The sequence below is a fragment of the Epinephelus fuscoguttatus genome, linkage group LG22 (assembly GCF_011397635.1).
Source record: "Epinephelus fuscoguttatus linkage group LG22, E.fuscoguttatus.final_Chr_v1".
Taxonomy (NCBI): domain Eukaryota; kingdom Metazoa; phylum Chordata; class Actinopteri; order Perciformes; family Serranidae; genus Epinephelus; species Epinephelus fuscoguttatus.
Window position 1 is genome coordinate 3,458,585 of NC_064773.1, and position 23,999 is coordinate 3,482,583.

The 23,999-nt window shown below is 42.0% G+C and overlaps 1 protein-coding gene across 2 annotated transcripts in view; it reads right to left on the bottom strand.

Moving 5' to 3' along the window:
- LOC125882593 (shaker-related potassium channel tsha2-like) overlaps positions 1-12,367 on the bottom strand; it is a 33,711-nt gene extending 21,344 nt beyond the window's left edge. For both annotated transcript variants that reach the window (XM_049566381.1, XM_049566380.1), the window contains exons 1-2: positions 12,078-12,367; positions 7,081-11,723 (exon numbers count right to left, since the gene is read on the bottom strand). In XM_049566381.1, coding sequence (XP_049422338.1) covers positions 9,971-11,413 — 1,443 coding nt within the window. In that variant the 5' untranslated portion in view covers positions 11,414-11,723; positions 12,078-12,367 and the 3' untranslated portion in view covers positions 7,081-9,970. The remainder of the gene's footprint in view (positions 1-7,080; positions 11,724-12,077) is intronic.
- Positions 12,368-23,999: the final 11,632 nt, after the last annotated feature.

Below are 23,999 nucleotides of genomic sequence, written 5' to 3' on the forward strand. Positions count from 1 at the left end.
ATTTTATCTTGCTGTACCTAATAAAGTGAACACTGAGTGCCACCTGTCTTAGACGGAGCTAAACGAGGTTGATTCCTAGCACCTGTGTGAATCCTTGTCAGCGAGACGACGAGCAGCTGGTCTGAGGGAAGTTATAAAAGCCGCAGAAGAAGTCGGCAGAGTGAGAGGAGAGAAGCTGGACAGCAGGTTTTCTTTTACACATAGAAACAGTTTGAGAACGTTACTGATGGGCTTCAAGTCCTGAAGTCACTTTACTCCTCCTCCAGGGAGTCACTTTGACACCAGTTTAAATTTAGGATTGTGGAAAATGAATGTGGTTGAAAGCATTTTAGTCTAAAAGTGGGCTTTCTGGAAACTAATCCAGAGAGGGAATATTTATACCATGTAACATGAGAAAAACACCTAACATAAAACAGGCAGCTGTTGCCCATTTTTAGACTTTTATGTGGAAAATGTTGAATTAAAAAGTAATTCTGTGAAGAAACCACAAGTTAAACTGCTGAAGTCTGAACCACCAGACTAAAAGCAAAAATCTGACTCTGCTCATGTTCCCACTGACTTTATACAAGAGCTTTAAAAACTTTTCTTACTCTCCCAGACTGACTGGAACTCATCAACTTTTTGTTTTTTTTATTTTTCAAATTTATTTAAACCTTATTAAACCAGAGGAAAAGCTCTTGAGATTAAGAGTGTCCTGGTTGAGACAGGCAGCAACATACAGTACAGGCCAAAAGTTTGGACACACCTTCTCATTCAATGCGTTTTCTTTATTTTCATGACTATTTACATTGTAGATTCTCACTGAAGGCATCAAAACTATGAATGAACACATGTGGAGTTATGTACTTAACAAAAAAAGGTGAAATAACTGAAAACATGTTTTATATTCTAGTTTCTTCAAAATAGCCACCCTTTGCTCTGATTACTGCTTTGCACACTCTTGGCATTCTCTCCATGAGCTTCAAGAGGTAGTCACCTGAAATGGTTTTCCAACAGTCTTGAAGGAGTTCCCAGAGGTGTTTAGCACTTGTTGGCCCCTTTGCCTTCACTCTGCAGTCCAGCTCACCCCAAACCATCTCGACTGGGTTCAGGTCCGGTGACTGTGGAGGCCAGGTCATCTGCCGCAGCACTCCATCACTCTCCTTCTTGGTCAAATAGCCCTTACACAGCCTGGAGGTGTGTTTGGGGTCATTGTCCTGTTGAAAAATAAATGATCGTCCAACTAAACGCAAACCGGATGGGATGGCATGTCGCTGCAGGATGCTGTGGTAGCCATGCTGGTTCAGTGTGCCTTCAATTTTGAATAAATCCCCAACAGTGTCACCAGCAAAACACCCCACACCATCACACCTCCTCCTCCATGCTTCACAGTGGGAACCAGGCATGTGGAATCCATCCGTTCACCTTTTCTGCGTCTCACAAAGACACGGCGGTTGGAACCAAAGATCTCAAATTTGGACTCATCAGACCAAAGCACAGATTTCCACTGGTCTAATGTCCATTCCTTGTGTTTCTTGGCCCAAACAAATCTCTTCTGCTTGTTGCCTCTCCTTAGCAGTGGTTTCCTAGCAGCTATTTGACCATGAAGGCCTGATTCGCGCAGTCTCCTCTTAACAGTTGTTCTAGAGATGGGTCTGCTGCTAGAACTCTGTGTGGCATTCATCTGCTCTCTGATCTGAGCTGCTGTTAACTTGCGATTTCTGAGGCTGGTGACTCGGATGAACTTATCCTCAGAAGCAGAGGTGACTCTTGGTCTTCCTTTCCTGGGTCGGTCCTCATGTGTGCCAGTTTAGTTGTAGTGCTTGATGGTTTTTGCGACTCCACTTGGGGACACATTTAAAGTTTTTGCAATTTTCCAGACTGACTGACCTTCATTTCTTAAAGTAATGATGGCCACTCGTTTTTCTTTAGTTAGCTGATTGGTTCTTGCCATAATATGAATTTTAACAGTTGTCCAATAGGGCTGTCGGCTGTGTATTAACCTGACTTCTGCACAACACAGATGGTCCCAACCCCATTGATAAAGCAAGAAATTCCACTAATTAACCCTGATAAGGCACACCTGTGAAGTGGAAACCATTTCAGGTGACTACCTCTTGAAGCTCATGGAGAGAATGCCAAGAGTGTGCAAAGCAGTAATCAGAGCAAAGGGTGGCTATTTTGAAGAAACTAGAATATAAAACATGTTTTCAGTTATTTCACCTTTTTTTCTTAAGTACATAACTCCACATGTGTTCATTCATAGTTTTGATGCCTTCAGTGAGAATCTACAATGTAAATAGTCATGAAAATAAAGAAAACGCATTGAATGAGAAGGTGTGTCCAAACTTTTGGCCTGTACTGTACGTTACACACAACATCGAACAAAAATACAGAATAAAAAATATACAGCTCTAAAACAAGCAATATAAAACACAAAATGAGATTACTGCAAAGAAAAGCCAAAAAGTGTGTTGATATACTTTAAGTGATGCAAAACAAGGGCAGCATCATCTGCTATAAATGGCAGCTAGGTAGAGACAAGATGAACAGCAGGTGTGTTGCAGAGGGACACTGACTGTGTGATCGTCTCATTTCACTTTTTAAGACAAAACTAAAGTCATACAAACACTTCCTGTTTTAACTTCAAAGTTACAATGTGTAAGTTGTTTATTAGCAAATATCAACTATTGCTTTCATAAATATATATTTACTAAAGTATAATGTAATTCACATACAAATGGAAGCTTTCTCATAGGCTTAGAATGATTTCTCTATATATACACAGGCAGGGCGCGGTCTGCTGGAGGCTGCCCTCTTGCGTCGCTATATTTGAATACAGTACAGGGACATAGGCACTTTGCCTTTGGCGTTTACCTAGGACTTGCCGTCACTGGAGACAGAGAAGGTGAAGATCAATCCGGGGCGCTTCTGCGTGAACCTGCTTTGTACTTTTATGATTCTGTCGCACTTTAAATGGAGGACCACACACACGTTTTGCCTCATAAGAGGGAAACCACGCCAGCAAATAAAAGAGAAAGATCAGATAAGCGAGGACGGGACAAAACGCAAGTGAACATCAGCGTTGCTTATTCCAGGTGGAAAGAACTCCTGAAGGAGGAGGATTTCACAAGGGAAGCGGAGGCTGCCTGCTTTCTGCCAGACAGGTAATTCAATCTGATATTTTCAAATCATTTTGGCTTCATGTTTGCAACTACTTTTCCCTCTCGTCTAAGTTTGAGTGACGGCTACGTTTACGTGCTAACGTTATCCTAGCCTTGACTAATGTTATCCCAGAGCTACAGCTAAATGGTTAGCCTCGCCTACAGCCTAATCTGTTGATTCCTCTCGCGCTGCTGCGAAGGCTGCCACCCTCTCCTCCTCCTCTTCCCTCTGGGTAGCCGAGACACACCTCTTCGCCTGGCCGTTCCTGCACCACATCCTTCCTCTCTCCGGTCTTCCTCCTCTCCCTCTTCCTCCTCTCCCTGTGTCCTGTGGAAGAACACCCTGGAGACGCATATATTATTATCGTACCAACCTATATTTGCTGCACTGTGCCGTGAATATCACATAAAACGTGTTATTTTAGCATTACTGTGCTAATGTTTGCTCGTGTTACCAAAACAATTAGAACTAAAACACTCCTAGCATATATCTCACAGATAACCTGTATCTCACTGGTAAGCTGTAACATATCGTAACATGGTTTAGATTCCTGAATAAATATTCACCTCGTCGCTGGATACTCCTGAAAATCTCGAAAAGCTCTGCTGTCTGCACAAGGCTTTTTGTCCTACGAGGCCACCGTCATTTACCTGACAGGAGGGGTGAGTGAGTGAGTGCTGCAATCTACAATTTGACTGCTGATGTCACCATTTTTACACACTGAGGCTTTAAAATCACTTCCTTCAGTACCCTTGATCAGCAGATTTACTATCATACGTTATCTCACTCTTCATGCTAAAATCACAAACCTATAAATAAAAAATCGTGGTTTCTTTTGCTTTGCTTTCGTACCACAAGCAGAGTTTGATTTGCCTGGTCTCCGGTTGTTTAGTCCAGCGCGCCCCAACTGATCAAGTTTGTTAAAAAAATACACCTTATTTTTAAGTTAATTTCCAGCACAGAGCTTTTATTTTGAAGTGTTGTTTGTTGCTGTAGAGAGAGTGAATAACAGACCGCTTCTTGTCAGAAAGAGCAAACTATCTTAGCGACAAACACAAGTATGGCACTGAACATGTTCAACTGTGTGGACCCTGAAGCAGAAATCTGGACCAGTTGGGAACCACTGGTTTAGTCCACATCAGTTTGACTGTCAGATCTCACGTCAGCCTGAACAAACCAAACGCACAATAAATAAGGAGATTATGTGTGAAGGCACCTTAAGGGAGTGAGCTCAAACTATAAGAAGCAGCCACAGATCAAAAGTGCACAAACTTTATAAGCAGACAGAGGTGTCCACATACTGTATCATATATGACACTGTTCTAAAGTAACTAACTCTCCGTCCTGAGGCACGCCTGTGCTCCATCATAGTGCAGTAACATCCACACTGTGTTCACAGGAGCTCAAACTGACTGAGTTTTAATTTACAGACATTTACAGTGAAGTTCTGAATAGACAGGGATCAGTTTGTCCTTCACGCAGCTGCAGCTGACAGTTTGTGTCTGCAGCAGCAGAAGGATCCGGCTGTGGTGTTTCTCCAGCAGCTGCAGGCTTTCTGCAGTAGCTGCTGCCACCTGCAGGCTCACAGCTGTACTGCAGTGTTTAAATCTGTCTGCACACATTATAACCTTCTAACACTGTTTGTTACAGGAGGGAAGCTGTTGTTCTTTTCTCTCAGTGAAGGTGAAGAAATAAGGTTTCTCATCAACAGAGAACAAACTGCAATAAAGACAGCACTGCAGCTTAAATTATTTTGGATTTGTCTAGTTTACCAGATCCTTTTTTATGTCATTAAGTTGTTGAATCATAGTTTCTTTAAATAATTAGCATCCTGTGTTTCTTGTCTGCTCCTAATTTAAAACAGCAGCTTTAAAGCATTACTTAAAAAACTGTGAGTGAGCGTACAGTTCTAATGCTGTGTTGTGTTGAACACTTTTGACACTACTGGACTCAATAAATGCTCACATGTACTTGTAGGTATTCTTATTTTTGCACTGCTGGATCACCAGCAGCTTCATGGAGGCTGCAGACCAGAGGCCTGAGGTCACTGTGTGGTGATCACTACTTTGATCAGTTGATTCATATAAATTGAAATGCTGAGTGCCTGAAGGTGGCTCCTCCATTTTTATCAGGTCTTGACGCTCTGTTTTATTTTGCAGCAGAACCCTGTTAATTTACATTTTATCACCGGACACGGTGCGTGTTCACAAATTGATTTGTACCAAAAGTAAGTTGAGGAACACAGACGCAGGTCGTCCCTGTGATTGTGAGCAGAATGCACTGATTCTACAGTGGATCCAAACATCATTTGGTTTATGAAGTCTCACTAAGAAACATCCTAATAAAGTGAGATGAAGTTGCAGATGAAGCATTTTCTATTTAAATATGCATTTTTAAAAATTGTATTTTATTTTATTTCTTTTTATTTTATTTTATTTTATTTTATTTCATTTTGTTCTGAAATTTTTTGTTTTAATATGTAGATGAAGCATTTTCTAATTAAATATGCATTTTAAAAACTGGATTTTTATTTTATTTTATTTCTTTTAATTTGATTTTATTTAATTTCTTTTAATTTGATTTTATTACATTTTTAAATTTTTATTTATTAATTTATTTTTCCATAAAATTTCCAGAGCAGTAATTTGAACTAAAAAGCACCTGACTGTGTCTTTGGGTGTTATTTTTCCACTAGTCTGAAAAAACCCATGTAATGAAGTCTTATGGAAAGACATTTTCCAAGTTTTCTGATTTGTTTTTGGTTTTTGTTTGTTTGTTTGTTTTAATATGCAGATGAAGCATTTTCTAATTTTATATGCATTTTTAAAACTTGGATTTTTATTTTATTTAATTTTTTTTTATTTTATTTTATTTCATTTTTAAATTTTTATTCATTTATTTTTCCATAAAATTTCCAGAACACTAATCTGAACTAAAAAGCACCTGACTGTGTCTTTGGATGTTATTTTTCCACTAGTCTGATTAAAACCTATGTAATGAAAACAGTGACATAAGAAAGTGCACACTCTTGTGCATTTATTATCATGTCACATGATCAAATAGAGACTTGACATTGGACCATGTCGACATAAATATTACCCAGAAATCATCGCTGCATATCTGACAAAACCAGAAAGTAAAAGAAAGTAAGAAATTAATCATTTAATTGAATAGTTTTTTTATACAGTAGTTAAGACCCCCACCCCATGGGCCCCACTGCAGCTGCACTGTCTATATTTACGCCCCTGTGTGCAAGGAAAGACGGCTGAAAAATCTCCTGTTAAAATCACCTCCTACCAGCAGATGTTTGGTCTGACGTTATGCAAAATATGAGTCAGACCACTGAACATGAACTGCTCAGCAGCAAACAGCAGACAGACAGTTAGAGACCAGCTGGTGAACATAGTGAAGCATTAGCAGCTGAAGAGACAGATATTTCACTCAGGAGTTAGTGGAGACAAAATTTATAATCATAGGTGTAGACTTCATGGGGGACACGCCCCCTTCAATATTTGCATTTGGCTCCTAAAGAAAGGGCAGTTGAAGAGGATGTTTATTCTGACAAAATTAAATTAATAATCACCCAAATGCAAGAAATGAAGTGTTTGACACTCACAATTTTCTAGCAGATGACCCTAAAATTCTCCCTTCATGTCAATGCTGTGTATTCAGAGTGTTCTGCTGCCCCCTGGTGGTTAACAATCCATCACTGCAGCTTTAAATGTGGAAAACCTTTCAGTGTTTCTTCTGACAGCCTTTAATGCAGCAGCTTCATGGCCCAAAAGCATGAATATGTCACCTGATTAATTAGACCAAACAACCCCAGACAGAAATAGTCATTCATGAACACATCAAAAAAGTTATTGATTGATTATCAGACTGTAGAAACATCAACACAAATACAGACTGAATACAACATGTTCCGGCTAAACTCACCTCTCTGTGTGACCAGCCCTTGGTGTACTGATTCCATTGGTCGTCTGAGCTGAAGAGCCGTCCGTCCTTCCGTCCATCGATCCGTCTGTGTCGATGATTCAGCAGTTAAATTCCATCAGGCCTCCATCCATCAATCCATCAGCTAATAATCCAACAGGACGGTGAACACGTGACGTCTGCTGGGACCATTTTAATCCCCTCAGTTTGTTCAAGAACTCCTCTTTTTGTTTTCATCGGGTTTGGTTGAGTGATTCGTCCATCGAGTCCAGATGAGTAAGGTGCTTTCATGTCGTGGCTAATTATGGAGACTTAAACTCAGCAGGAGGTGACCTGACATTTCACTGTGCAATAAATCATAGAGTTCTGAATCAGTTTGTTTGAAATATCGGGGCATGCACGAAATTATTGATCGATTGGAGACAGATTTTGTTGAATTAATGATTTTGTATTTTGAGTATAATCTGAAGTTAAAACATCAGAGCTCGACTGATACTGGCTGACTGATAATGTCAAAATAATTTCAATTTTTAACAAGTGGCTGAACACCTAATGTTTAAGTTTAAATATGACTGAATTAATGGTATTGAAATATTTTAATAAAAAACAAAATCTGTCTGAGTTCATGTAGTTTGGACGCTATTTTTATTCTTTTTTTTTTATTATTATTTTTTTTTTAGATTTTTTTGTAATTTCAAAAACTTTAATTCAGTCACTCCTAAATGTTTCTTTCTTGGATCAGCGTAACCTGATTGGTTGTCTAAATGATCCCATTCAGACTTGACAAGAAACAGGTCAGTTTAGTTGCTGTTCTGGAGCTTTTGATCAAATCACATGATCTTCTTCAGCTGAAGAAGGGTTAGCCCAGGTGTCATGGAAATGGAAACGTTCATATTTCTGCATATTTATCATTTGTTTCTTTGTTTGTTTTTGTTTAATATTTAATTTTTGGATTTTTAGATTTAATTTTTACAAATTAAAAGTCTTGCTGAAGTAAAACTATTATAGTGAGGGACAGGCCAAAAACCTCACTCTCACCAGTATAAAGCTGTTCAAAATATTTTAAACGTTATTTAATTGACTTTAATTTTATGTTATATTACAGGCAAAGTTATATTTTTTTAAATTACATATTTGTTCATTGTTTCAAGCTTTTTATGACTGATTACCTCTTTGGGACACTAAAGGGCACTGATTCTGTGGAATGACCCTTTAGCAACTTGAAATCTTTTTATTTTTATTTTTATTAATGCTGAAATTTCATATCTGAATCTCTGAACCCTAGTTTTTTTTTGTTGTTGTTTTTGTTTTTTTTTAAATAATATTCACAACTTGAAATCACCCATGGCAGTTCCAAAGATGAGAATTCAAACCATTGTCATTTGGTTTCTTCTTCTGCAACTGAATGAATACCTAATCGTGAAATTCAAATCACAATTTCAATACCAAAAATTCAGATCTTGGCTCTTGTTAGCCTCCGTACATGACTGATATGTAACAAATGCCGCTAAAATGTGACTTAACTTTGTTGTATTGATCATTTTTAGCATCTTTTTTATCAGATTTTGTTGTTTTTCGTTTAGTTTATATAAGTTTTGCTGTTCAAACTGTACTTTTTTGATAAGAAACTAACACTAAAATGTCAGAACATTTTATCACAGCACTTTAATATAAATGTCTAATATCAGCAGAGATATTAAAGAAGTGTCAGTATCAGTCGAGCTCTGAAACATCCATAATATCATCACTGAATCTATTGAACAGGACGATTTCCTTTTTTTTTTCCTATTGTAACTCTTTAAGATTTTTCAAGCTGAAAAAATGCACGATTTTAAAACATCAGATGTGTTTCTGGGAACTTGTGAAGAACATTTCTCATTATTTTCAGCTTGTTGCAGCCAGTTCATTTCTGCGGATCATATTCTCTGTGTGACTGAGCTGCATGGACAACAGGTCACAAACCTGCCTGCTAATATTTTATACTTGATCATCTTTACTGTTGGAGATTAAAATAACGTGTGTCGGATTCAGCTGGTGAGCTAAAACAACATGGAGGCTTCCACAACATGGTGGTTTTGTGGCCTCGCTGAGCCTCGTCTCCACAGCCTCAGCCTTTCATTCCTGTGGCAGACAATACAGAAAAGTCTGGAAGGTTGCTATAGAAACTGCATCCACCGGAGAGATGCGGGGCTCCTTGTCATCCACACAGTGGCGCTCTTGGTTTGGGAAAAGCTGCACCTGATTTCATAATGCCTCTCTACAAAGTGAGGATTTAACCTCCTGAAGCAACATTTAAACATTTAGGCGACTTGTACGGAAGCCTGCTCAGAGAAGTTTAATTTTAGGATAAGTGATTCCTCCAGCCTGCCGCACATCATCTGATCCACCACTGAGCTCCATGCAGAGTGAATGGAAAATACATGAGGGTGAAATAACAGGTGTGCGTGTGTGCGCGCGCGCGGGGCCATAACAAAAACAGCCACCATGTGCCTCCTGCATCAGTCTGTATATTTAGACTAAATTGGTCCTGTGTTGCTTCAGATAGACAGAAAAGCAAATGTAAACTTTAAACCTGCATTATTGTGGCAATAAATTACGCATTTACTAAGAGAAACATCAGGCTAATAATAATAACAACAATAAAGTGCTACAACTGGCTAAAGGCTGATCATTTCAAAGCTTTCCCCTCTGACTCATGGCGCGCGTAATGGAAGACTGTTTCAGGGGGATAAATGTGAGTTATCTCATAATAATCCATCTGTGAATGAAATGAATCCCTTTGATGGCAGAAATAAGGAGCTCGCCAACCTAAACTCAAACCAGAGCGCGGGATGTTTGATGGCACGGAAAGATTCCCTCAGCGCGCCACTGATGCGTAATTGTGGGTCAAAAATCAAACATCGGTGAGCTTCCCGGTGTACGCTTTGTGCGGGCTGCAGTTGGTGTATTTGATGGAGTCCGCGTCATCGCTGTCCAGGTAGTCGGACTTGGACAGAGACGGCTTGCTGTCGCTCTTGTTGAACTCTCCAAACTGCGGCTGCTGCTGGCCGCACGTCACATGCGTGTACTGGAACTGCTCCTCGTGCTCCGTCTCCCGGTGGTAGAAGTAGTTGAAGTTGGAGACGATGACGGGCACCGGGAGCGCGATGGTTAACACTCCGGCTATGGCGCACAGCGAGCCCACAATTTTCCCTCCGATGGTGACCGGACACATGTCCCCGTAGCCCACCGTGGTCATGGACACCACCGCCCACCAGAACGCGTCCGGGATGCTGCTGAAGCCAGAGTCCGGGTCATCCGTCTCCGCGAAGTACACCGCGCTGGAGAAGAGGATGACCCCGATGAAGAGGAAGAATATAAGCAGTCCCAGCTCCCTCATACTGGCCTGCAGGGTCTTCCCGAGAATCTGGAGCCCCTTGGAGTGTCTGGAGAGCTTGAAGATCCGGAAGACCCGGACCAGACGGATGACCCTGAGGATGGCCAGCGACATGGCCTGCTGCCCGTTCCCCTGGTGCTCCGCTAACTCCAAGCCCAGCGTGATGAAGTAGGGCATGATGGCCACGATATCGATGGTGTTCATGATGTTCTTAAAGAAAGCGGGCTTGCTCGGGCAAGCGAGGAACCTGACCAGCAGCTCGAAGGAGAACCAGATGATGCAGAGCGTCTCCACGATGAAAAACGGGTCTGTGAACGGGTTTGGCTTCTTTGCGCGCACGGTCCCGTTCACCACCAGCTGCTCGTCAAACGTTCTGGCTTCCTCTCGGAACTCCGGTAAAGTCTCCAAGCAGAAAATCACAATGGAGATGAGAATAACCAGCACGGAAACTATCGCGATCCCCCTGGCGGGTCCGGAGCTCTCCGGGTACTCGAACAGGAGCCAAACCTGCCGCTGGAACTCGTTATCAGGCAGCGGGCGCTCTTCCTCCTTAATAAACCCCTCATCCTCCTTAAAATTCTCGATCACCTCCTCCCCCAGTTCGTAAAATTTAATCTCCTCCATGAAAATGTCCACTGGCACGTTGACGGGTCTCCGGAGCCTCCCCCCGGACTGGTAGTAGTAGAGGATGGCATCGAAGCTGGGTCTGTTCCTGTCGAAGAAATACTCGTTCCTCAGCGGGTCGAAGAAGCGCATCCTCTTGCGCGGGTCCCCCAGCAGAGTGGAGGGGAACTGGGCGAGTGTCTTCAGCTGCGTCTCGAAACGCAGCCCGGAGATGTTGATGACCACCCGCTCGCAGCACTCCTGGTTCTCGGCTCTCTCCGGGTCGTACACATCCTGGGCTGACAGCGCGGCCAGTGCCACAGTCTCATCCAGGTTCTCTCCGGGCACCACTGTCATCTTTCCCCCCCAGACAAGGGCGACGCTTCCCGCACCTCAGTCCTCTCTGTTCCCCCTCCGACTCCTCCGCGCGTATTTGGAAACCAGCTGAGCGTCTCCGCGTGCCTTCCTCTTTTTTCTCGGTGTGTCGGCGTCACGTCTGCGGGTGAGCTGGTTCCACTGGCATTTTTGTGCCCCCCCACCCCCACCACGCTCACCTTTCCCGTCCACGCGCTGCTGTAGTCTGGACTATCGGCTCGACTGTCACATTCGCTGCATCTTAAGCAGGCTTTGCCCTCCCCGAGCTGACGTGTGTGTGCACGCTCTCTCACTGAGGGGGAAATAAAAACACACATGCACGCACATATGCTCATAATGAATCTCATCCAGATATTTAGGAACAAAGATGCACAAAATGACGACGAATTCAGGAGGAAATGTCAGGAATTTGGAGACTTTGCGTGCACATAAACTGTCGTGCGTAATGAACCTGTTGTCTCCAGCGTGGCACAGTCTCAAGGTTATCACTTCAGCTGCTGTTTATGGTGAAATGCAATGTGATATTTGCAAATACGAACATGCAGTTATGAATGAGGGCAGAAAGCGCGAGAAATTTCGTGCAAAAACATGCGATTCTCATGCAAGAAATTGTTTTTTTCATTCATATTTGATCCTAAATGAATACCTGTGGCTCAGAGATTTGCCTTCCTCCATCCACCCATGCTTTCATCCACAAATGACACACACATAAAGGGGAAAGAGACCAAAAAAGAGGCTCTGCAATGTCACGCTGCAGCCGTTTCAAGACGAAACCTTGCTGACGTTTCCACAACAGCCCTGAACGCGGCTGAGCTGCTCCACAAGTTGTGCACGACTTGCAGGATATGTCATGCCTCTGTTCTGTCTGCTGCAGGCATGTTGCACTGTGCATGACAAGCGAGATAAAGACAGCTATATTCTTCTCTGCTGCTTCTCTGTGAGACATGAAAGGCTGGGTTTCAAAGCAACATGTCTCTGAATGGAAGGTAAACACTGCTGCGCTGTGCAACAAGTCAAGGGGGGGGGGGGGGGGGGGCAAAGCTGGATGATGGAAAGAAGGGAGAGTTTCTGGGCTGCAGCTCAAAGCAGTGACGTGTTTTCCTAAAATAGCTGGATTTCTCTCAGGGCCGCAGGAAAAGTTTCTTTTCCCATGGAATGGCCCGAGGGAGCTGCAGGGGGAAAAGGAGGGAAAAAAGAGAGATGACATGAAAAGGAAAAAACAGATTTGCATCTCTAACCAACAGAGAGCAGAAGATACAGTGTGTGTGTGTGAGTCATTCAGAAATTACAGGAGTTTAACAGAAAACCTGGAGATTGAATTCTGAGCTAAGCTCCAGTGGAATGAACATATTTTTATAGCAGGAGACAAATGCATGAAAACATTCCAACATCTTTCACTATAAATGCTTAAATGTTTCTGTTATTTCATGGAAATGAAAACTATTTTATTGATAAAAACACAAGATGTGAAATAAAATGAGATTGTTTTTTGTAAACTGAACCTGTGTTATCTTATTTAGCTTCATCGCTCCTCATTAAAACAAATCTTCAACATTAAGAAACTCCAAAACCAGTGGAAAATAAAACTAAACTGCCTTGCAAAGTGGGAAGAACATGTGCAAAAGTTTGTCTCTTCCTGCAAATAAACATACAAAAAATGGGGGGGAAATCTGCTGCATTATCTTTGAGCATGGTTTCATGATTTTAACAAATTCTCTGCACAATGTGGAGGCTTCAGACGGCAGATTTGAATAGCACAGTGTCTTAAAATGCATCACAATAGACCCACATCACCACTGATCACCCACTTACAATGCAGTGTTTGGATCCCTCCCCAGACCACTTAACACCCATTCTGGACCCATCTAACCCTAAAGACACATGATGGCCGGGTGGGTCAACGACTCACATGTGACCTCAACGACTCTGTAAGGCTTCACACACACACACACACACGCACAATTTAAATGCACGTAACAAGCTTAATCTGATGCGGCATCCCTGAACATCCAAAAGTGACGCAGGAGGGTAACTCGTGCATCATATTTAAACATGTAGGCACGTCCACTTACGACAAGTTGGGATGGAAGTCCGCTTTTGTTTGACCCTTTCACCTCCCCTTCCTCCCAACCTACTCAGACTTTCTTGCTCTTTATGCTATGTCAGTTGCTCTCAGTGTCAAATATTGCCTCGCACTGGTTTATGTGGGATGTAGCTGAAAGCCCAGTGCATCTCATAAAGATGCCAAAGGGGGCCTTTGGCTTCAATATCACGCTCCGAGGGCTGTACTGTAACAAACCAACGGTATTCAACACCCTGGGAATGAGAAGAGGCTGAAGCTTACTAACATGGCCTCTCGTCCATGAGTAGATGCACACCTCCTTCTGCGCAGTGATATGGTTAGTGGAGGTGGTCATATTTTTTTGATGCTTTGAGCACCACAAGCCGAGTGACACGTGGTTCCATTATACTGGAGAGAAGGCAGACATCTCTACGGCTGATATCTCCAACACTCTGCAACTCACACCAAAACTATCCAGACTGATAACAGCATAATGGGTAAGACAGAAAATATGTTTTTGATTTGGGGGTCGACTCTCCCTTTGAACCTGTTGAATAGTTTCTCTTGTCAACTATTGATTACATTAAGTAGTTTGTGTTCAAAGGTCTCTGACTCCTCATTCTGATGGATCATTACCCAATCAGAGGGCCACGGGGGCAAAGAGAGGACGGAGCCTTTTAAAAATTAATGATGCAACATTTCCAAACTACTTTTAAACGTCTCTTATTCAAACCCTCCCCATGTGTGTTCGCCTCATCATAATTCAGCTCCTGACAGTCTGACTCATGCTGAAAACCCGACTTCAGCTGCCTGCAGATGACCTCTGCAGTCTGGCACTACCTCATTTCCTGTATCCTGTGAGCTCATTGCTTCTAACACACACACACACACACACACACACACACACACACACACACACACACCAGTTGCTAGTTTCATACTTGTGTCCACATGTTTTTAAATGTCACTCCAGGTCTCTGGTGCATACTCTGGCAGCTCGTTGTCCTCGTTTCTGTCCAGGTTTCTGTTTCCTGTTGGACCGCAGGAACGTCTGCGAGGCCTTGGAGCAAAGAAACGCTCGGCGGTGTCTGCAGCGAGGTCGCCTCATTCAGTCTCGTGTCACAGTTACAGTCACGGCTAAACCTTAAATGTCACATTAATCTGACAAACGTCTGGCTCCCAAAGATGATGAGTTAAAGGGCAGCGGAGGAGTTTCAGCTCTGTTCCTCTACAATGCTCTGCAGGCAGAAATAAACTGGTTTCTGATTTCAGTCTCGGCAGCAGGAGACGAATACAAGCATGTTCTGCAGAATATGTTAATATGCAACCATTTGGTATTGCTGATATGTGTTTGGATACATGGAGCTGCCTGCTGTCGTGTTCAGTTCAGATTCAATTCATCTGCAAAATGTTCCAACCAGTTCATCTAATTATTCCTCAAACATCCATAAAGCAGAGTTCTGGTGAATGAATCCACAGACCAGCTGCTTCAAACTGTAGATTTTAGAAGCATTTGCACTATTTTTTTGGTCAGATTTATGAGGCTGTGCATCGTTTTGAGACTTCACACACATATACACTCACTGGCCACTTTATTAGGTACACCTTGCTGGTACCAGGTGGGACCCCCTTTTTAATTCTTGGTGTTCACAGATTCAACAAGGTGCTGGAAACATTCCTCAGAGATGTTGGTCCATATTGACATGATGACATCACACAGTTGATCCATGATGAGAATCTCCCGTTCCAGCACATCCCAAAGGTGCTCTATTGGACTGAGATCTGGTGACTGTGGAGGCCATTGGAGTACAGTGAACTCATTGTCATGTTTGAGATGATGTGAGCTTTGTGACATGGTGCGTTATCCTGCTGGAAGTAGCCATCAGAAGATGGGTACACTGTGGTCATAAAGGGATGGACACACTCAGCAACAATACTCAGGTAGGCTGTGGTGTTTAAACCATGCTCAGTTGGTACTAAGAAAATCTCCCCCACACCATTACACCACCAGCAGCAGCCTGAACTGGATGGCTTTAAATACTACAACACCCATGAGCCTCTGCTGCTGTTGCTATGGAGAAGAAGCTGGTCAGAGGTCTGAATCAGAGCGGCAGCAAATTTCTCTGCAAAATGTGGTCTTTTAGCTTCAGCTCACCACTGTGATTGGATGTTTGTCAGTGAAATGCACCCTGGGAGTCGTAGTCGACTTCTCTCCTCCAGTTTTTATGTCCACAGGCTGAACGCTGCAGGATGAAGCCAGCTGACATCATCCATGAGAACATGAACAGTTGCTGCACGACACCACACATGACCCGGTCCTCGGGTTGTTTTTGGACATTACTGTCTGTTGGTTATGAATGGTTCACTGGGAGCTGACATGCCAGCACCACTGGGATACTCTGCGTCCCATTACCAGCGACCATTACACTCTGCCATCCAGTTTAAATACACACAGGGTATGGAGGGGATTTCCCACCCTCTCAAGCTTGTTGCTGTCATTTATAAATTATGTTGTTTTTTTAACTGTACAGTTCTGGAACATGTTCAGGAGTCTGACGTGAAAAATGATAATAATCCTGGAGGCCACGGGGTCGCTGTGAGTGCAAACATCACAGTAAGAACATGTCAACAAGTATGAAGAACCCCAGCAGCATGTTAGCTGTTATGTAACATCATCTTCGAATTAACCTTAGTTTCTTTGGGCTAACACGTTGTTGGTTTGGGTCTTAATATGATATCTGTTGCCAATTTTCAAAAAAAGCAAATAATAACATTTATGTTTCTCTGTACATTAGGGTTCGGCACTTGAAACCACACCACATGGACTCAACAAGAAGAGTGAATGATCATCTCTGATAATAGAAAATTTCCAACCATTCGCCAGGGGAAAAAATGTTAACGTTGTACGTTTCTGCAAAGCATTTGTACATTATTTTGTAGAAGATATGCTGGAACTTTATGTTTCAACAGGGCTGTGGTTAACATGTGGTTAGGTTAAAGCACAAAAACCACCTGGTTAAGGTTAGGAAAACATGTTGTGGCTTAAAATATCCAGTCTGCTGGTCACAAAGCCACGAGTTCCTAAAAACACCAGTGTTTGGGGACTGAAATGCAGGAAAAACAGCAAATGGATCCCTAAAAAAATCCACATTTGGAGGCTGAAAAGCAGCCAGAAATAAGGCCACAAGTCCCCAAAAAAGACCCACGCTTGGGGGCCTGAAGAGCTGCAGGAAAAAGAGCCTCGGGTCCCTAAAAAAACCCCAACAATTGGAGGCTGAAAAGCAGCACGGAAAAAGAGCCTCAGGTCCCTAAAAAACACCAACAACTGGAGGTTGAAAAGCAGCACGGAAAAAGAGCCTCAGGTCCCTAAAAAACACCAACAACTGGAGGTTGAAAAGCAGCACGGAAAAAGAGCCTCGGGTCCCTAAAAAACACCAACAACTGGAGGTTGAAAAGCAGCACGGAAAAAGAGCCTCGGGTCCCTAAAAAACACAACATTTGGAGGTTGAAAAGCTGCCAGAAAAAAGGCCATGAGTCCATAAAAATGACCCACACTTAGGGGCCTGAAGAGCTGCAGGAAAAAGAGCCTCGGGTCCCTAAAAAACACCAACAACTGGAGGTTGAAAAGCAGCACGGAAAAAGAGCCTCAGGTCCCTAAAAAACACCAACAACTGGAGGCTGAAAAGCAGCACGGAAAAAGAGCCTCGGGTCCCTAAACAACACCAACAATTGGAGGTTGAAAAGCTGCCAGAAAAAAGGCCATGAGTCCATAAAAAAAGACCCACACCTGGGGGCCTGAAGAGCTGCAGGAAAAAGAGCCTCGGGTCCCTAAAAAAGACCTACATATGGGGGCTGAGAAGCTTCAGGAAAAAGAGCCAAAAGTCACTAAAAACACTGTTAGGGCACTGAAAATACGCTGGAAAAACAGCAACAGGTCCCTAAAACCACCTCTGTTTGGAGGCTGGAAAAGCCACAGGTAAAGGAGCCGTGTGTTCCTGAAAACATAGTTTAGAAGCTGAAAGTCTGCAGGAAAAAAAGCAGTAGGTCCCTAAAAACATTGTTTTGGTGCTTAAAAGCTGCTCGACAAAGAACCACAGATCCCTTAAAAAATATCTCTGTGTTTGGGGGCTGAAAAGCTGCTAGAAACACAGCAGTGACCCGCTAAAATCTACTGGTTGTGTTGTTTTTTTTGGTCCTGAAAGGTGGTCTGCAGCTTGGCGGACGTCTTACTTAGATGTATGTCGTGCAACATCCCCTCCAGCTCCTGATGACAGAGTCAGCTCATATATTATCACTTCAGGTTGACATTTTACGTATGAAACATACAAAGGTAACGTATCTGTGACTCACAGAAACATGCAATGCCAACATTTTCCTCCTGCGACTGGACTGAAAATTGAAAATTGCACTTTAAGACAAAGGTGTCCATTGACAGACTCAATACGGCTGATTTAATTCACAAACTGAAACCTGTGAGTTTAGTGAACAGTGTTAACATACATGGACTCTAAAGCTGCTTTAAATTAGAAATGTAGTGTGAAATTGGGACATTGAGTGTGATGGGTGTGAAATGAACACATGACACGGCCTCATAATGTAGGACACATCCCAACAGTGTCGGCTGAAATCTGACATTAAACTTTAAATCAGTTACAGGAATGTGGACGTATCGAAGTGATTCAATTTAACTCTAATTGGTTTCATTTTATTAGCTGCTGGGTGTCTACACACTGGTCCGGGATCAGTGACTCTCCTCCTCTGCAGCTCTGCAGGGAGCCTCACGTCTGTAACATCACATGTCCTGTGTAATTAAATGAATCTAGTTAGGTGAAATTACAGTGCGTGATGTGACAGCTGACAGTTAGTGGGCTGAGAGACAGCTGGTTATTATTCATCAACACCCCCAGTCAGTGAGCGGCGGTTAATCAGGACGTGTGAGGTCAAGAAAATATGAGGAAGAGGGACAAAACTTGAACACATAACAAGCATTAATATTTAGCTTTCACTGAGTGTTGCACAGAACAGACCACGTTAGCCTTTTTTATACAGCGGCACTGAGAGCTATAACACTGCAACTAAAAACACGTGCAAAACATGAGCAAGGAAATCTGAGAAATCTGAGAGAAATTGAGGAAACATCACCAGGTTCATCTGGCCGTGGTCCCCTTTGGTTTTAATTTAGAATTGTTTCATAAAAATCAGGTTTCCAGCCTGTTTGGTGTGAAGATTGTATCTCTAGCAACCTGTAACAGTCTCACAGGATATTTCAAAGCTCTGTGTCCTCTGACTGAATGATTGAACACTGAGGGTCGTCTTAGTTTCAGCTCCTGACGGGGAAATCACCAGAAACTGGGTTAATGTTTCAGGGAGCTGATGAGAATCTCTGAGGAATTTCCGCCACATGAGGGAAGATTTTCTGTCAAATCTGAAACGAAAAAACAAAAGAGGTTTCATCTTGAAGACTAACAGGCTGACGTATGACGAGACTGTGGCTGACAGCCATAATCTGTGATTTAAAGTCTCAGTAGTTGTTGCATTTTTTGAAGATGATCCAGAAAAAAGCTTTTTCTAAAATCTTTTGTGTAAGTTAGAAGCTTTAGCTTCATTTTAATGGCGTTCATATCTCTGTGGAGAATAATTGGCTCAGTGCATCAGGAGGATTCGCTGTTATCTCAGCAGGAGAGACATTAATCTTTAATTGAAGTCATTGACACGTCTGGATTCATTAAAGACCTGTGAACGCGCTATAATTATTAACGGCACAGCAGTAATGACCCCAAAGAGTCAGAGAAAGAAAGAAAACACGTTTTCATGGATCAGTTTCAGGAGCAAAGGTTGAAGGAACAGAAGTGTTTTCATGTTTTACTGACGATGACTCACATTAAAGAGCAGTGGTGCTGTGTTTTAACATGATACAGTCCGGAGCATACATCAATTATCTTCGTTTGTACTGTTAAATGAGCCGAACTAACTCCTCTGAATGTGGCAGATAATAAGTAAGTAATTTCAAAATGTACATTACAAAATATATCAAAATGTGAAAATTTAAGTGAGTAAATATATTAGAAAATAAGTAAGAAAATATGTAAATACATAATTAATTGAGTAAAAATATATATCATTATATAAGTAAGTAATATAAGAACATAAAAATAGAACTATATCAGTAAATATATTTAAGTGAGTAAATATTGCTATGTGAGAAAGTAAATATATCAGAACTAAGTAAGAAAATCTGTAAATATGTAACTAAATATATCCTACCAAAGTTAAGAAAATATATAATTATTTAAGTTAATGTAAGAATGTCAGTAAATATATTTATTCTATGTAATAAAATAAATATATAGGAAGTGAGAACATAAGTAACTAAAAAAAATGCATATGAGTAAATATTAAGAACAAGTAAATTTAGTTTATATGTGAGATATTCAAGTCAGTAAATATAGGAACTAAAGGAAATAAAATATGTTAATATGAAATAAAATATGTAAAAAATATATATTGAAATGTAAATAAGAAAATACATAAATACGTACTTAAATATGTAAATGCGAAAGTAAAAAAATATTCATATAAGCAAATATGAGAATATAAGAAAATATGTGAGTAAATATTGTCTATATGTATGTATGACAGTAAACTCATGCTGTTGTTGCAGCTGCAAGAAATATGATGAGAATGATAACATTGTACACCATGTAAATATAATATTAAATAATATTAAAGTCTTTTACATCTGATCAGGCTACAAAACAAGACAAACAGGTTTTGTTTTTATTGATTTTTCCTTTATTTAACCATCATAATGTAGATTTATTAACAACAGAAACAGAATCAAGCAACTGTCATACATGACAAAGGAAAATAACAATATGCAGTTAGGATGCAAAAACAGGCGTGAACATTAAAAATGACGACAGCCCTGTAAAATGAAACCCTCAGCTGTGTGTGTGTGTGTGTGTGTGTGTGTGTGTGTGTGTGTGTGTGTGTGTGTGTGTGTGTGTGTGTGTTTGCTGACATCAAATGAAACCCAATCTGCTACAAACACAGAAAACAGTCAGTGTTGACTTCAGAGCTCAGTTACAGTCAGAGACATGAACCCTGGAGTATAAAACCAGACGCATCACAACAAGCTGATATTTGTTTGTTTGTTTACTGCTCACAGCTGCCAGCTGGGTCAAGGTGACTGCTCCGGTAATGTGAGTGAGTCTCCGTCTGCGTGATGACTGTCTTCAAATGTTACTGATGTCAGGAATCACTCGTCTCCTGGGGATGCATTAGGAGATTACACGGTTCACTACCAGGGTCCCAGCATGCAAAGTGATGGATTTGTTTCCTGCTGCGTCCGCCCCTCCACAACAAAACACAGCAGCTCGTACTGCCGGTTAATGGTGATCCACTTGAAATGTCATACTGTCAAAGCGAGACCTTGAGAGGCTCACCCACTCCTTTATTTCCAGGAGGTTACATTACTGCAGTCGTCTGTTTGTCGGCCTTTAAAACGACTTCGGCTTATTCAGAGCGCTGCTGCGAGGGTCCTGACACAAACTAGGAAATGTAACCACATTAGTCCAGTTTTAAAATCCTTACATTGGCATCCTGTCACTCAGAGAACCCAAATATATCTCTGACATGCTCGTGACATATGAACCTTCTCGGACCCTGAGGACGTCTGGGGTCGGCCGACTGACCGTCCCAAGAGTCAGAACAAAACATGGTCATCCTCCAAGCCATGACCGGCATGGAGTTAATGTTGGTAATGTTTCAGTGCAACACATTCTCACTCCGACCAACTACGTCCACGTACGACGTCCAAGGTACCCCGGGTGTGTTGGGTGGTGACGTTCTGGGACGTCGTGTCATGTTCTGCCCGTTGCATGCATTGTCTTCTTTCAATACACATTTCCGTTTTCAAGGGAAATTTAACGTTTACGTACAGTCTCTTTCAAAATAAAAGCACTACGTCAGTACAACATTGCAAATTGACTTTTTTTTCCTTCAACAATAAACACACGTGGTTAGGTTTAGGAAAAAAGAACAGGGTTCTGCTTAGGATCTTACCGGACGCTAACAGTCGGCCAGTCGGACTTTCGCCGCCCCAACTTTCGTCCCTGTCCCGCCTTGTTTTCTCCTGACGCCACCGAATGGTATTAAACTATAATGGCAACCTGATGTGTATCATGCCGACGCCTTTTTTCGCTGGTTTCTGACACCGCAAGTCACTGCCCAAGCGCCATATTTCAACAACCTCAGAGTGAGACCAGGCTCCTCAGTTAATCGTAAAGTCACGTTGGTTCTGTTGTGGTTCCCACACGCCAATATGACACCCATTTTCATTACGACACCGGTGTGGTTTGAGAATCCAGTGCCACTAGACCAGATGTGCCGTAATATAACCACGACTACACCTACTCTACATTTGTTAAGCAGACATTTGCAGTCGCTGACAGTTATTGGATGTATGGAGGGCTGGACTTTGCACCCTGGTACGAAGGAAAGTGCCCACACAGGTAGTGTACAAAGGAATAGGAGAGTAATCAGGTTTAATCGGGTCCCGTGCAGAATCCATGGGTCTAAAGACAGGATGCTCCAGACTCAGGTGTATATTTCGATGATGTAAGAGCATCTCAGGGAGTTCCTGAAGAAGTTAAAGCAATAAGCAGAATATTAATAAAATGTCTTTCCTTTAGTAGAAACTTTAATCACCTGCTATGAGTACAAATATTTGCCAGTGACGTTTACAGCTCTTGTGGAGTAATCAGCAGGATGCAGATGCAAGATTCCCACTCCACCCTGATAAACAGCAACAACTACTGAACCACAAAGCCACGTCGCCTCCATGAGCACCCAAATTCAGGAGGACTGTTAACACCAGCAGTGCACTTCTGCAGATATGTCACATTTGTACGTATGTTGAAACCATGTACGAGGAGCTGGATACAGTGATAACACTGGGGTGCAGGAGGTCAAAAAAGTTCAGCTGCCAAAATTACCTGGATGACTGACACTGTTCCTGCACTGTGCAGCCCACAGAGCAGCAACACTAGAGACTTCTGCCTTGCGATTCATCACTCTGCTAACTTGAATGGAAATAAATTGATTCCATCATGTGGCTCTTCTAGACTTTCCAAATGTTGTTGGACCACATGGATCAAATTCAAATAGTAAAACGAGTCATTTCACTGAATGCATTGATTTACAGATGTCTCTTTGACAATGTAAATCTACTGGGCCACAGGGCCTCACGTGACGGCCATAATTCCACTGCTTGGCCACAACAATTGGGCATACTTCCTGGGGGCCTGGTTAAAACTTTGTTTCTTTGTATTTTACCAATGCTCCAACACTGTGGTTAACATTTGGTTATGTTTAGGCACAAAAACCACTTGGTTATTGGTATGAAAAGATCATGTTTTGGCTTTAAAACGCACCTTCACCCATCCATCACAGCTGGAAATTCTGCTGATGTCTCACTTGAAAAACACAAAGGTTTGGGTGCAAAATCATGTCTAGAAATGCTGCCTATGTTTTACTGAAAAACACTGTTTGGGGACAAAATATCATCTGAAAATACCAATAATGTCTTGTTAAAAAAGACCAAGTTTCGCGGCAAAATCATGGCTGGAAATGCCCCTGATGTCTGGCTTAAAAACACCCAGCTTCATAGCTCAGTCATGGCTAGACATGCCACCAACGTCTCTTCAAAACCAGATTGCAAAATCATGGTTAGAAATGCCCCTGATGTCTGGCTTAAAAACACCCGGTTTTGGTTACAAAATCGGAGCTAGAAATACTGCCGATGTATTTCTGAAAAACACCCAGTTGGGGTTGCAAAATATCGACTGTAAATGCCACTAAGGTCTCGTTAGAAAACATGGCAAAAACATGGCTGGATATTCCACCTAGGTCTAGCCAAAGACACCCACTTTTGGTGACACAATATCGTCAGAAAATACCACTAATGTCTTGTCAAAAAACACCAAGGTACGTGGCTTAAAGCAGCTGTGCGGAACTTTACGTTTTTGTTGATTATAGCGCCCCCTTTGGTCGAAGCGGTATGACACCCACAGCCTGGTGTCGTAAAATTCCGACTGCAGCCGGCATTCGGCTTCATTCGTAAAATCTCGACTGCAATCGGCAACTACCGCATGCATTTGTTTTGGAGAGCAAGAGGATTAACGTTATTAACGTCAGGTCAGTCCAAGTAATTAGTGGAAACAGCAAAATTAAATTCTCCTGTTGTGTTTCTGTTCTGATCTAATCCTAACACAGCAAAGCTGTTACCTGCAGCCTTCACTTGCAAAGCTAACGTTACTAACGTTAGGTCAGTCCAAGTAATTAGTGGAAACATGCTAACATGCTAACGTTACACACAAGTTAGTAGTAAAGTAAGACCTGTTCATAAATGTTCTGGTGTAGCTCTGAATTTCTTATAAACTGAGGACAACTGCCTGCTGTATATTTGTGTTCATGGTCACAGTCACAGATAATTTTGTGGCGTTT